We start from the raw sequence: 13,268 nt of genomic DNA, 5'->3' as shown, positions 1-13,268 counted from the left end.
TTTGAGCAAGTCATTAGAGCTCAGAGACTCCTCTTCCATGTTCAGTTTCCACCAACTTTATTTTAAACCGTTAAGTTCCTAGGTATATCAAACAATCACATGCTTTATTGAGGCTTATTTGTTTCTTATGGTAAAAGTTAAATCTGAGTGAAGTAAATTCACTGGAAGAAATAAAAGAACTACTTAAAAAATTTCAATTCACACTGTAGAATACTTCTCCAATGAGAATGTAAGATACATGATTTTTCAAAAATCACAAATCTGAAGCAGGACTTGGATACTACTTCAGTTATAACCTGGGACTGGCAGCTTATGCCCTTCCTTTGCTTCAAAAAATGTGTAAGAAAGCGTGATAAGATCAACATTCACCATTCTTGGGTCTTCTGCAAATTCAGGATCAATGTAGAAAAACACCGGCATGTCTACTTCTTCTTGGGGATTCAGTCTTTGCTCTTCAAAACAGAAACACTAGAAGTCACAGAAAGGTACTTGTTTAGTAACATTTCTACTGCCTGTCACAGAATAATCGTTCATTTCTGGAAGTTAAATTCTGGGATAGAATAATGTCATCTTTTCACCTCAGACTGAGCCTTGCTTTACAGAGTCAATTCTAATCTTAATACAGAAATCATTTGGCCTGGCTGTCTGTGTCTACATAGCAAACAGAAACAATGAGTGTAAAGGTGACTTGAAATTTAGAAGAAAAGAAATTTTCAGAAATCCTAAGTATCTCCTAAAACATTCTAAGAAGTTTTATTCTACACATCTTGTATTATTTTTTTTTTTTTTAAAGACAGGATCTCGCTGTGCAGCACAGGTTGGCCTTGAGGTCACTTTGTAGCCCAGGCTGGTCTCAAACTCAAAACGATCCTCCTGCCTCAGTCTCCTGAGCGCTAGGATCACAGGCATGCACCACTATGCCCAGCCTTACACTCATATTTTTAAAAAACATTTTATTAGTACAAGTTGGCAATTCACCTTAGGGAGTGAGAACACTTAACGTATCTTGATTCTTTCTTCCCTTTGTCCTACCTTCCCTATTCCTCCCCTTTGTTTCTAGATATCCTTCCCCCATTTTCATTTGGTTTATTTTCAAGTTTGAGACATTAAATGCTTACGTTCATTGTGTTTACCTGTATTTTGTTAAAATACTGTCCAGCTTCAAATGGTACAACATTGTATGTAGAAATTCCAATGACTGGTTTGTCAGTAGGATTCTTAGCTTTATAAAATGCCAGTGCAGTCTCTCCTGGTACCACCTGTTTTAAATGCACACCCATGATCAGTACTTTAAATGTCACACAGCTCACTTTTTTCCCCTACTAAATAACCCGTATTATTTTTCCTATGCATCAGACTGTAACACATAATTTAAACTGATAGAAAGTTCAACAAAGTAAATTATGAATATTACCCAAACCTGAGTTTCAAATTTTATCTGCATGTCAATGAACAAAGTATTCTGTTATGGACAGAATAACAGAACCTCTCATATATCTGAAGTCTTCAAGCAGTAACATGCAAGTTACTTAAAATGTGCCAGGGAGATGGCTCAGTAGAATAAGTGCTTGCTTGGCAAGTGCAAAGGACTGAGTTCAATCCCTGGTTCCGCCAAAAAAAAAAAAATTAAAATAAAATAAGTGTCCAAGGACAAGCCAAGCACAATACAGGCCAAGCCTGACTTCTTTATAATCCTTTAACCTAACTGTCATGATTGGCCTTTTTGTTCCCCTGTAGCAGGTAGGGACTGGACCTAGGGCATTAAGCTACATCTCGAGCCCTGTTTTCAGACAGGGTCTAAGTTGCAAAATCGCCCCAGCTACGGCAATCCTGCCTGAGCCTCCCAGAGTGCTGGGATCCAGGTTTGTGCTGCCTTGCCTAGCTATGACTATTTTTTAAAAGGGTACTAATATTAAACTTACCTTGATCAGTGTAAATTTATAACCAGAATAAACCTGACTGAACAGAATCTTAACCAAAAATTGTTAATGCTTTGAGAGAAATAACAAGGTTTTAAAAAACATCCCCAAAGTATTGTTATTTATACTCATTCACTGCTAATGCTTATACACTACCAGGAAATTAGAATAAGCAAAACCATAATCCATAAAATCAATCATCAAAAGCTCACACAGCTCCTTTACTAAAACTGGACTAGTACAGTAACTTATGGGAGTTTTCCAATAAGGGTTGACATTAAGACTTCTTGGCTAATCCTCAACTAACGAGAGTTTTTCAGATAAAAATCTTCCCAGGATTGCAGTCAGAATTACAGATTAGTCTTCCTGAAGTGTGATGTGACATCTAATATTAGGGAAGTATTTACTTAAAAGGCTTTAAAACTCTTTCTTTTTTTTTTCCTTTTGGAGAGGACATACCTTGATTCTTGCATTAATTTGTTCCTGGACGTAATATATTTTAATTCTTTATTTTTCATTTCCCTGCCCTCTCTCTGGTGATTTTCACTGTTCTTATATCATCAACAACCGAGAAATTAGGGAAGCTATCAAAAATAGATATTTTCCTTGTTTCAAACTGACATTTACTATCACATAACTTAAAAGCCGATAACCTTTTACCTCAGGTTAACATACATCCTGTAACGTCAGAACACTACCAAAAAGTAATTTCTTCAAAACATTAACAGATTCATGAATAATTCATAAGATTCATGAGAGAGAATTACCCACATATTTGTATATTGAAATTTAAGTTTCAATCAGTGAAACAGTTTGTGACAAAAATTGTTTTACACTGAAACAAGTCATCTTCTAATGAGGGCTTTAGTCACTCACGTAGATCTCCGATTGCTGAGGTCTAAAGTTCCACTGGAGACTGGCGTGTACATCTGCATTGAAGGTAACCTTAATGATCCGGTCCTTAACAGGCACCATGTTTTCCACCTGGTCTGATCCGTGACCTGCTACTGCTGATCCTCCAAGGCCGGTAGTCTAGAAAAAACATACTTAATATGGCAAAATAGTTTTAGGCATTGATCTATTATTACATAACAATAAAAATTTAAAAATAATCCAGTTGTGAGCCAATTTTACACACTTATCATTGACCATTTCTGTCAGTGGCTTGCCCACTTTCAGGACGTGAACAGCATGTATTTGTTAAAGTGATTCCTACTTTTCAGCAATCTTTTGGTTAAAATGAATTGCCAATTAGTCAATAGGGAGAAAGTCATTAGATAATTTACCACTGATAAGAAAACACAGAATTTCAAGGCATACCTTTTATTAAACAAACCTCTGTTTACTGCTAGTATCTAATATTAACTATCACTCATTAAGAGATAAAATTTGCCAGTTGTGAAGGTGTGCTTGAAATCCCAGTGTCGGAGCACTCCAAGTTGAACTCCAGCCTAGGCAACTTACAGACTTAGTGAATCCCCTTCTCAAAATAAAAAAGGCAACCTAGAGGCTTAAGGAGACCCTTCTTCAAAATAAGAAATTAAGGGGCTGGGTTCAATCCTCCATACCGTCGAAAGAATCAAAACAACAACTTATCCATGAGTTGATCTTTTCAACAAAAACAGTTAAATATATGTGCTTTTCCATGTTCCTGTCTGATCCTTTGCCATATCATAGCATTTATAATCCAAATTAGTTTGTAGTTTCACTTTGATATTTTGCTTTTCCAAAACAGCATAAATATTTTCCTATGTAGGTGAATATTTTTATATGTTCTATGTACTTTACATAATGCAGATTTTATAGTCTACATTAGTTAATGGGAGCACCTAACTCCTTTGGCTACTATTACAGTCAACCTAGTAATTTGTGCCTGACACTTCATGTTTACCTCCATTGCTATTATTTATCATTTCAAAAATGTCCTTCTAAAGCCATTCATTGATGGTAGAGGGTGTCAGTTTTAATTTCAAGATAACTTACCTGTTATCATGCTACAAGGGGTTAAAAAAAAAAAAAGAAATTGAAACTAGGGAAGACACCCAATAAACTAGTGTAATTGTCTTTCTTTTGCATAAATCACCCTGCTTCACTCAACTGCCATGCAATGAATGTTACTGAATCATAGTGTAACTGCAAAAGATGCAGAAAGCAAATCTTCATCCTTATTTAACAGACAACTATACCTTTACCTAAGAAGGACACAACGTGTGCATTTTAAGGTATAATTCCTTTTCCTAAAGAATTTGAGCCCCTCAAATAACAAAATTTGTAACTGTTCTCTCTCAAGTTTCCTTGATATAAGTGCTTCAAGAAATTAAAGCATAAAAAAAAGTAAAGTAGACCAAAGAAGGAAAAAAAATAAAAAATTGCATTGCTCTGGACCACTGAATGGATGAATTTTACATGTTTTGAGTTACATTTTACAAGTTCATAAAATGAGTCACTGCATGAAGTGGTTTGTTCTTCTGCAAATATTGCTGTTAAAGCATCCAGTTTGATTTTTAGAACTAAAGTTAACATTGTTTTTCATAACATTCTGCCCGGCAATTGCAATGTGGAAACATACACAAGAACACATGTATGATATCGCCACTTACAGTTTGGAGCAAGGTTTCTCAGCCTCAGCAGTACTGATATTTTGGAGGGTGGGCGTATCCTTTGCAGCGCTGATACTAAGCAGCATTCCTTCCCTCTAGTGCCAGTAACACTTTAAGTCTGTTTTCCTAGGCTGGGTCAACCCAAACTGCCTTCCAGCACTGGGAAAGGTTTCCTGCGGGACAAGTCACTCCCTTCCAGCCCATGTGGTTTGCGTGGGATCTACACTTAAATTTGGATTCAGTCCTACCTACAATCCAACCAGCAAGTAGTTCTGGAGTGTACTGTTGGTCCTGTCTGGTCTCAAAACAAAACCAAGGGGCTGGAGAGATGGCTCAGTGGTCTAAAGCACCTACTTAGAACAAGCTTAGCAAAGCATCAGGGACCGCGGTTCGATCCCCCAGCACCACATGCCAGCCAGCCCCGCCCCCTGGTGGGCTGAGCTGGCCACACACACACACCACTCTCTCTCTCTCTCTCTCTCTCTAATAAATAAATAAATAAATAAAATTAAAAAAAAAAAAAACAACCAAATTCACATTCCACACTCATCTTCCTCAAACCCAGTTACTGCACATTCCACATAAATACATTAGGAGACTTAAAAAGGCCCTGAGCTGAACCCAGGAATCTGAATTCACTTTCTTTAATTTAGGTCATGTTGATGACGCTGGTCTGCAACTGTTGCACTGCAACTTGTGACCTAAAAGCCCAATGTAAGCACGTAATAGTTACTTATTAACAGGAACAGTCTAATTCATGCCTCTGGATGAAACGTCCCACCCCAGGCTACTCCCTGCAGCCTACGTCGTGGCAGAGCCCCGTATCCAGGGCTAACTTCCACACCAACCACAGGGGCTCGCGGAATGACTGTCCGGTGTCAGTCCGGCAGCAGACCTCCTCGACGGGGGGTGTGCAGCTCACATCCGGGAATCTCCCAACGCAGCGGGGTGCAAACCCATCACTCCTCGGGGACCTAGGGATCCGCCCTCCCTCCCCCGCAGCCTCCCCACTCACTTTTCCGATGACCTGGGGCAACTCTCAGTTTGAGCCCGCCTCCTCCTGCGGAATGAGCGGGGGCACCCCTTCCAGGGGCGCGCGTCTGGGTCGGTCCACCAGCACCTCACCCCTGCCGAGGGCGGCCGCCTACCTGGCAATAGAGCCGATACAGGGGCACGGCGGCGTAGGACGCCCCCAGCATGCCCACGGCGGCCGCGGCCACGTACGTGAGCACCGTCTTGTTCCGCCGCCGCCAGTCCTCCTCCTGCGCACGCGTGAAAGGGTTCGTGCCCTTCGGCCGCCACTGCGGCCCCGCGCTCGGACCCCGCGCCAGGCTCGGGCGCCTCCACGTCCCAAGCCTCCTCAGTCCCCTCTCGGCAGCTCCCGGCCCCCTCCGTCCCAGCCGAAGAAAATGTTCTATCCGCTCCGCAACCCCTGCCGTCAAGCCAGGGTGGCTCCGACGCCAGCCACAGAGAGCAGCGCACGTCCATCTCGGACCCCAGAGCCCTCCTCCCATGACCCCGGGACTGAACGCCCGCCTGTCAGGGACGAGAGTTCAGCTCTCGCGAGGTCTGCTACGTCTCGCGTGATCTGCGTAGAGCTTGCTGCTGCCTTGGCTACCGGACTCCTCAGGTAGCAACGCTTCTAGTCGGGCTACGGAGGCCGGCTTGCCCGCGAGCGGGTAAGTTCGCGTTTTGCTTCTTGGCTGTTCTGTCGCTTTGCTTCCCTCCACTGCCTCTTGTACTGGAAAAAGACGCGGCTCCCTCCGCCGCCTGCAAGCGTGCCATCACTTGAGTTGTACCCTCGTCTTCCAAGTATCATCCTTTGTCTCGATCTAGCAGCCCCACAGGCAGATGTCCCGTGGGACTTGTCCATGGAGTTCCTGGCTTGGTTCCTCCCCACCCTCTTTTGCTCAGGAATCGCCTCTGTCCGGAAGCCCTCCTGGGTTAACTTCTCCAACCCTGGGCACCTGCCTTTCCTCGGACCCAGACCTTCCACTCCTCTCACGCCCTAGAAACCCTTGCCCCATGAAAAGCACGTCTGGAGAGACCTGGAGCATTGAAGTTTGTTCAGAAGACAGTGACCAGGGTTTGAGGGTCACTTAAGAAAGAGCTGAAGAAGACGAATATGTCCATCTTGGGGGAAAACCCCAACAGGCTTATAATATTTTGCAAGGACAAAGTAGAACTGGGGCAGGGGGTAGGTGGCATAGCGGATTTTGCTGCCATAGAAGGGAGCATCTTTCTAGAAACTACCCTAGTGGGCCTTATTTATAAAATGACAGTCGTAACATTGATGACAGTATGCATTAAAAAGTGATTTTTACAGTGCCAGAGGCGTAGTAAGAATTGTGAAAAGGTTTGTGCTTCTTCTAAGGGCAACAACACGTTATCTTCCCTTCCCGGGTGAGGAGAAGTGCAGTCCTGAGAGCCCCTCTTCCAACGTGTGTTTATTATGCTCTTCATGTGGGCCAGGCACTTTTCAGGCTCCTGGGGTTATTGCGGTCACCTCTCCTACGGAGCGTGCGTTTTACTGAGTTCAGGAGAAAAATCAAGTAACAGACACCTAAGAGAATTTCAGAGAAACCGTCAGTGCAGTGAGGACAGTGGACGGGCTGAACATCGTCTAGGGGGAGGAGGAGCAGTAGCAGCTTTGGTCTTGCTGGAGAGGTGAAAGTAAGGTCTAACTAAAGAGGTGATATTTGAGCCCACTTCTCAACCGTGATGAGGACCTCCGTATGCGGTGACAATTGCAGATACAAAAGCCCAGAAGCAGGAATCTGCGTAGAGAAGGAAAGGAGGCCAGCTTCTTCCCAGAATAGTGGGCAGCGGGAGCTGCCAAAGGAAGTGGGTCAGAACAGAGGCGAGAGAATGCGCAGCCTTTCAAGCCATGTCCAGGGAAGCTTGGACAGTATTTGAAGCACAGCAGTGCTCGATCTGATTACATGTACACTGAGCAAAAGATACTGGTTATTGAGTGAGAATGGATTAAGGGATGGGCTGGGTTGAGAATGGAAGTGGAAGGGCTAAGAGGTCACTGTAATATCGGGTAAGCGATGACCGTCACCTTGAACAAATAACTGATTAACTTACGACAGAGCCACAAAATTGCAAAAGCAATACAAATATTTCGGGCTCCTTTTTACTCTGGATTTATATAGGTTGCGTTATGATAGTGTTTGAAAATGTTCCTTGGTTCTTCATACAAGTTGTCAGGTCTCTGAGGACACGATTGCCCATCTCTGAGTTTTCTTACGGCACGCACTTACATCCTGTTTCATATCCTTGAAGCCAACATGAATTTTGTCTGACCGCTTTTTCTTCCAGGTACCTTTTCCATGCAGCTTTAGGTATGCAGCTGGATAAATATGCCAGTAGCGCTATTTTTGTTTTGACTTTCTAATAGTTTACTCTTTTTGTTGTAATTGCAAACGCAGCTGTTCCTCCCTGAGATACCATAGTGTTGATAACAATACAGGGGCAGTGGTCTTTGTAGCTTTCTCCTTTAATAAAAAAAAAAAATGTATCATATAATCGTAATATTGTATAAAATGACAATTCATGTCTGTAAAATATTTCTAGATGATAATTAAAATGTTTTGGTATTTCTCTTGGGAATTTTGTGGTTAGAATATCATGTAGTTTAATTTTTTAATTTTTATTATTTTTTTGGCCAGCTCAGTCTGCCCTGAGGGTGGGGCTGGTGAGGCATGTCATGCTGGGATGGAACTGTAGTCCCCTGAGCCTGCCTAAGCTTGCCTAAGCAGGCGCTGTAGTCCCCTGAGCTATGTTGCCGGCCCAATTATTTAGTTTTAATCATCAATTTTTTCTTAATAACGATTTTCAAATTTACGTAAAAGTCACAGAAATAACACACAGATTTCCTACACCACCTAGATTCTTGAGTTTGAGAGATTTTGGCGCCCTTTGATGATACTCTTCCCCATTCTAATGACAATATAGGCATCAAAATCAGAAAGTTGATAGAAGTTAGTAATCGATTACTATTATTACCCTGTGTGATCGCCTTAGACTGCCATGACCAAATACCCAGGCTGCTTTGCTTAAACAAAAGAGAATTAGTGCTCACCTTTCCGGAAGCTGAGACATCTGAGATCAAGGTGCTGGCAGATTCTGTTCCTGGTGGGGCTCTCCTTCTGACATCTTGTGTACTCTCATGCCTGAGAGGAGTGAGCAATATTCTTGGTGTCTTTTCTTGTGAAGAAACTGATCCCTTTCAAACAATGTCCCACCATGATCACCTCATTTATTCTGAAGTACTAGGGGCCAGTGCTGCAGTATACAAAGTCTTAAATACCGTCTTGTTCATCGACCACGTTCACACTACACCACTTGTCCAGACCACTTTTATTTTAGGTCTCGGATCTGATCCAAGGCTGTTCTTGGTTTTAGATGTCGCATCTTTTTAGTTTCATTCCCTCTGGGATAGCTCTTTAGTCTTTCCTCAACTTTCATCCTGTGACGTAATTGAAGAACACAGACTGGTTACTCCGTAGTTTCCCTCTCTGGGCTTTTTTGTCTTGTGTTGTCCTAGCTTATGAGCCTCTGTGGAACGCCAGAGAGGGGGTGCCCTGTGCTCTCCATGAATCTCCTCAGGAATCATCTAGTCTCAGTTTATCCCTTGACTGTGATACTTCTTCCATCTCTTTATTAAGCTGTGCCTGCCAGGTTTTTCTGTTTAAGATTAATTAATAACAAATGTTATTGATATGTTACATTAATGTAGTTATAACAAATGTTAAAACTATGTTACGGTTCATGAACAATGAATGAGCTTTGTGGGGGGAAGCGCTGACGCTGTACGAATACCCTGCTCCTAATCACACCTACCAGATTTTGCTTTCATGCAGGATTCTTGCCTACATCTGTTATTAGGATGAGGGGTTCCAGCTGACAATTTTCTAATGCGATCACTCTAAGTTTATAATTGGAATTCAGTTGCACGACAGAGCTTGCTTTTACATCTTTCATGTATTTTTGCTCACTTATTTGTTTATGTCACTACAGATTCCTGTAACTGGAGCTTAAAACATTACTTTTTCTGAGTTCTTTTTATTATTAGTTTCTCTTCTTACACGTTTGCATTTCAGAACAATTGTGCTTATTGTAGCAAGTCTGTACATGTACCTAACACGTCTTACTTCTTTTTTTGTCCCCCTTCGCCCCTCCTCCCTCGCTCCCCCTCCAACTCTTGTTCCCCTTCCCATTTGCCAAAGCTGTCTTTCTGCTTTTTTCTTCAATTCTCTTTTTAAATTGATTATCCTGACGCCAAAGTCTTTGTTCTGATGTCACGTTTCCTTCTGTTGACTTGGCCCCTTTGGCATCATCCCTGAGCACTTCCTTGCTTCCTGGCACAGGAGGTGCCGGGCTTCTCTGGCGTCTCCTCATTCTAACCTTGAGTCAGTCATTTTCTGCAAGGAACTTTGTTTTTGGTTTTGTGTTTTTAAGTGGAGAGTACTATTTAGAAAAAAAAGTAAATACATCTGGTCACCAGAGGCAGGCGTTGCTCTTTAGGTGTCATTGCTTTAAGGCCTTCTCAAAGAGAGAACAAGACAGTTTGCGTGAATAAACAGATACGTGTATGAGCATCCAGTGGTGAGAACTCTGGCTACGGTTGCCTGTGTGTGTGTGTGTGTGTGTGTGTGTGTGTGTACGTGTGTACATGTGTGCCACCCTTTCTGCATAAAAGTCAATCAGCACAGTGAACCTTGGCCCACACATGCAAGATCTTCATTGCCTGTGGCATCAGGCCAGAGCCGGACGTTGTGTTGACTCCTTCCTCACAGGGCACCCTCCGAAAGCTCAGCAGGGAAAAAAGTCAAGAAGAAAGAAAGAAGAAAGTCTGGTTAGGAATCTCCACTTTGTAAATTTCAGAAGAGCTAGGAGTAAGGAGAAAAGGCCCGGGAGGAGACATAGTCCCTTCCTCCTGCTTCTCCTGACCCTCAGGCCTCGGAGAAGGCCATCTGCCGATTTTACAGAGGTGGAAAATGGTGTCAAATGTAGTCACTTGCACAAAGCATGTAGTTCCATTGTAGCAGAACTGGAGCTTAAGCTTCAATTTTTTGCTCAGTCTTTACACATTGCTATTTTTACTGTATCATGTAGAAAGCCACTTTGTCATGAAGATGATAACAATCAGGCAGCAGTGTTCTTGTTACATTGTGCGGTATGATTGAAAAATACAATGAATGTTTACATTTTTGTTTTGTTTTTTGGCTTTTTGAGACAAGGTTTCACTATGCGGCTCAGCAGGGCCTTGAGCTCACTTTGTAGCCTAGGCTGGCATTGAACTCACAGTGATCCTCCTGCCTCAGCCTTCCAAGTGCTGGGATTATAGGCATGTGGCACCAGGCCTAACTGAATGTTTAAATTTTAGAATATTTTATTATAGTAAAGACACATTGCTATTAATCTCCCTCAGATTGCTCCCTCTTGCTTTGAACTCACTTATCCTATAGATGTTGGCACTTTCTGAAGCAGTTCTGGAGGTCCTCTTTCGTGAGTATCTATAGTTGCACTGTCATGACTATTTAGAACCCAAAGTTTTTTTTTTTTTTCCAGAACCGGGGATTGAACTCAGATCCTTGCGTTTGCCAGTCAAGCGCTTATCCTACTGAGCCATCTCCCTGGCCCCTGTCATGACTATTTAAGTGTCCTCAATCCATTTAAAACGTTTACCTTTCATAGTTGTTCTGATCAGACTTTTGTGTCTTAGCCACGCTCTTCATTGCCTGGACAAAATATCCCACACCCACAGCAGGTTTAGTCCACGTCACATGACGGAAGGGCAGAGGAAATCTGCCCACCTACTGCTATCCAGGAGGTAAAGAGTGTGAAGAAAGGAATCAGGAAAGGAGATACGCATATCTTTCTAGGTCTTGCCCTCGGTGATCTGCCTCTACCAATCAGGCTCAACCTCTTAGCATCATATTTGGCTATAACTCCCTATCTTAGTTACCTTTCTCTTTCCTGAGATAAAATACCCAACACCCAAAATTAAATGAGGAAAGGTTTATTTGGGCTCATGGGTTATAGAGGTTTTGGTTCATAGTTAGCTGACTCCACGGCAGGTCAGCAAGGCAGAGAGGTATCCAAGAGGGGAAACAGCTCATGACAGGCAGGAGGCACAGAGCAGTGAAGCAAGTGGTGGGTAACCAGCAGCAGCCCCTTATATCTTACCCAGGCCACCCACCCTTCAGGCAGGTAGCACTCACACCCAGGGAGGAGCAACCTTAACCCTAGCATCACACTATGAATTGGTCCTGATGTCACACACCCTAGATCCACCCACCTCCATAAAGCCCCACCCATGACTGCATGTGGGTGGGCATTTATACACAAGCCAAAATGCCCCATAATGCAATCACCTTTCAAAAGCTCTGCCTTTTACGTAAAGCTTTGGAGGGGCATCCAGATATAAACCATAACACCTTGTAAAGACACTCACTAAAGATGATTTCTAGAAATGCTTCAGGAAGCAGCAAGAATGAAGGGATAAGTGTGTTCAAAGCAAGGAAGAAAATTCTGAGGGGAACTCATGGCATTGTGTCTTTCACTATAGTAAAATATTTAGATTTGAAAACCCACCGCATATCTTGATCATAACTCATAGTGTGAAATATTTTTCCTGCCTCCATTAAAATTATTGATATGCCTGTGTGTCTATGTGTAAGTGGAGCATCTTAAAATTATTTCTGACCTAGAACAAACTGCTTAGACTGTTGAATATCAGACTGAGTTCAGAGACCAAGGCTGATCCCTGAGTCTAAGGAGTTCTGAGGATAATAAAAGATCTGTTGATGTGCATGGGTATACTAGTAATGCAGCGTGGGAGGTGTTGGATTGAGGCTTCTCCTTAAAGCTTTGAATGAGTGTGTAACCCTGGACAGTGCTCGGTCCCAAGTGTGCTTGTGATAGTACATACATCATTGTGATAACTAATGATTAAATAATGGTTTCCCTTGTGAATGGAATGGGATGGGGGCTCCTGGAGCAAGGCTCATCCACCTCTTTTGTGCAGGTAAAAGTGTTGATTATGCATTTAAATATAAAGGGTGAGATCACCAGTAAAGGTTTGACATCTTTAATTTTTAATATCATTCTTTTTTATTTTGTATTTTATTTATTTTTGTGTTTTAGGGAAGGATCTACAGGGTGTTCAGGGTGTCACTACTAGATTGGACTTGTAGTGATCCACCTGTTTACAGCCTCCCAAGAGCTGGCATTACAGATATGTGCCACCACACCCAGTCTCAATGTGCATCTCACGTGCCCCAGAGGTGGGGCCGCCACCACAGGCTCCGAGGTTCTCTTGCCCCTGTGCCTGCTTGGAGGTGCTTTAATCTGCTGAGCTATTTGGCTGACCCTTTAATATTTGAGCAGAAAAAATAAATCTTACAAGCTTTCTAGTTAGTTGTGATTGTGTCCTATTTTGCATATGAGGTCAAAGACATCATTGTTTCATATATATTGTTTGGGGCTGGCCAGCTAGCTCCGCAGACTAAAGCACCTGCTTAGGCAACCTTAGGCAAGTTCAAGGACCAGGGTTTGATCTCTGGCACCACATGCCGTGTCAGCCCCACCCCTAGGTGCACTGATCTGGCTACTGAGTCTGGGCGTGGTGGCACACGCCTGTAATCTCAGCACTGGGGAGGCTGAAAACAGGAGGATCACTGAGTCCAAGCCGCATAGTGAGAGCCTGTACCAAATACTTAAAAGTAAAGCATATATA

General features: G+C 42.8%; 1 protein-coding gene across 1 annotated transcript; it reads right to left on the bottom strand.

The window, feature by feature from the left end:
- Nucleotides 1-40: 40 nt before the first annotated feature.
- LOC101583364 (cytochrome c oxidase assembly protein COX11, mitochondrial) lies at nucleotides 41-6,075 on the bottom strand. Its single transcript, XM_004645301.2, has 4 exons — nucleotides 5,668-6,075; nucleotides 2,796-2,951; nucleotides 1,134-1,259; nucleotides 41-468 (listed from the first exon to the last, which is right to left on the bottom strand). The coding sequence occupies exons 1-4, from the start codon at nucleotides 6,031-6,033 to the stop codon at nucleotides 286-288; spliced, it is 831 nt and encodes a 276-aa protein (XP_004645358.1). The 5' UTR covers nucleotides 6,034-6,075; the 3' UTR covers nucleotides 41-285.
- Between the last annotated feature and the right edge of the window lie 7,193 nt (nucleotides 6,076-13,268).

The sequence above is a fragment of the Octodon degus genome, unplaced genomic scaffold (assembly GCF_000260255.1).
Source record: "Octodon degus isolate 3935 unplaced genomic scaffold, OctDeg1.0 scaffold00222, whole genome shotgun sequence".
NCBI lineage: Eukaryota > Metazoa > Chordata > Mammalia > Rodentia > Octodontidae > Octodon > Octodon degus.
The sequence above is the reverse complement of the archived record's forward strand: the minus strand, read 5'-3'. Positions and strand labels throughout refer to the sequence as shown.

Coding starts and splice junctions, on each gene's coding strand:
- LOC101583364 (XM_004645301.2), bottom strand. CDS start 6,033: ATGGGAGGAGGGCTCTGGGGTCCGAGATGGACGTGCGCTGCTCTCTGT. Junction 2,952..5,667: donor TGTATCGGCTCTATTGCCAG/GTAGGCGGCCGC, acceptor TGTTTTTTCTAG/ACTACCGGCCTTGGAGGATC. Junction 469..1,133: donor AGTATTTTAACAAAATACAG/GTAAACACAATG, acceptor TGTGACTTCTAG/TGTTTCTGTTTTGAAGAGCA.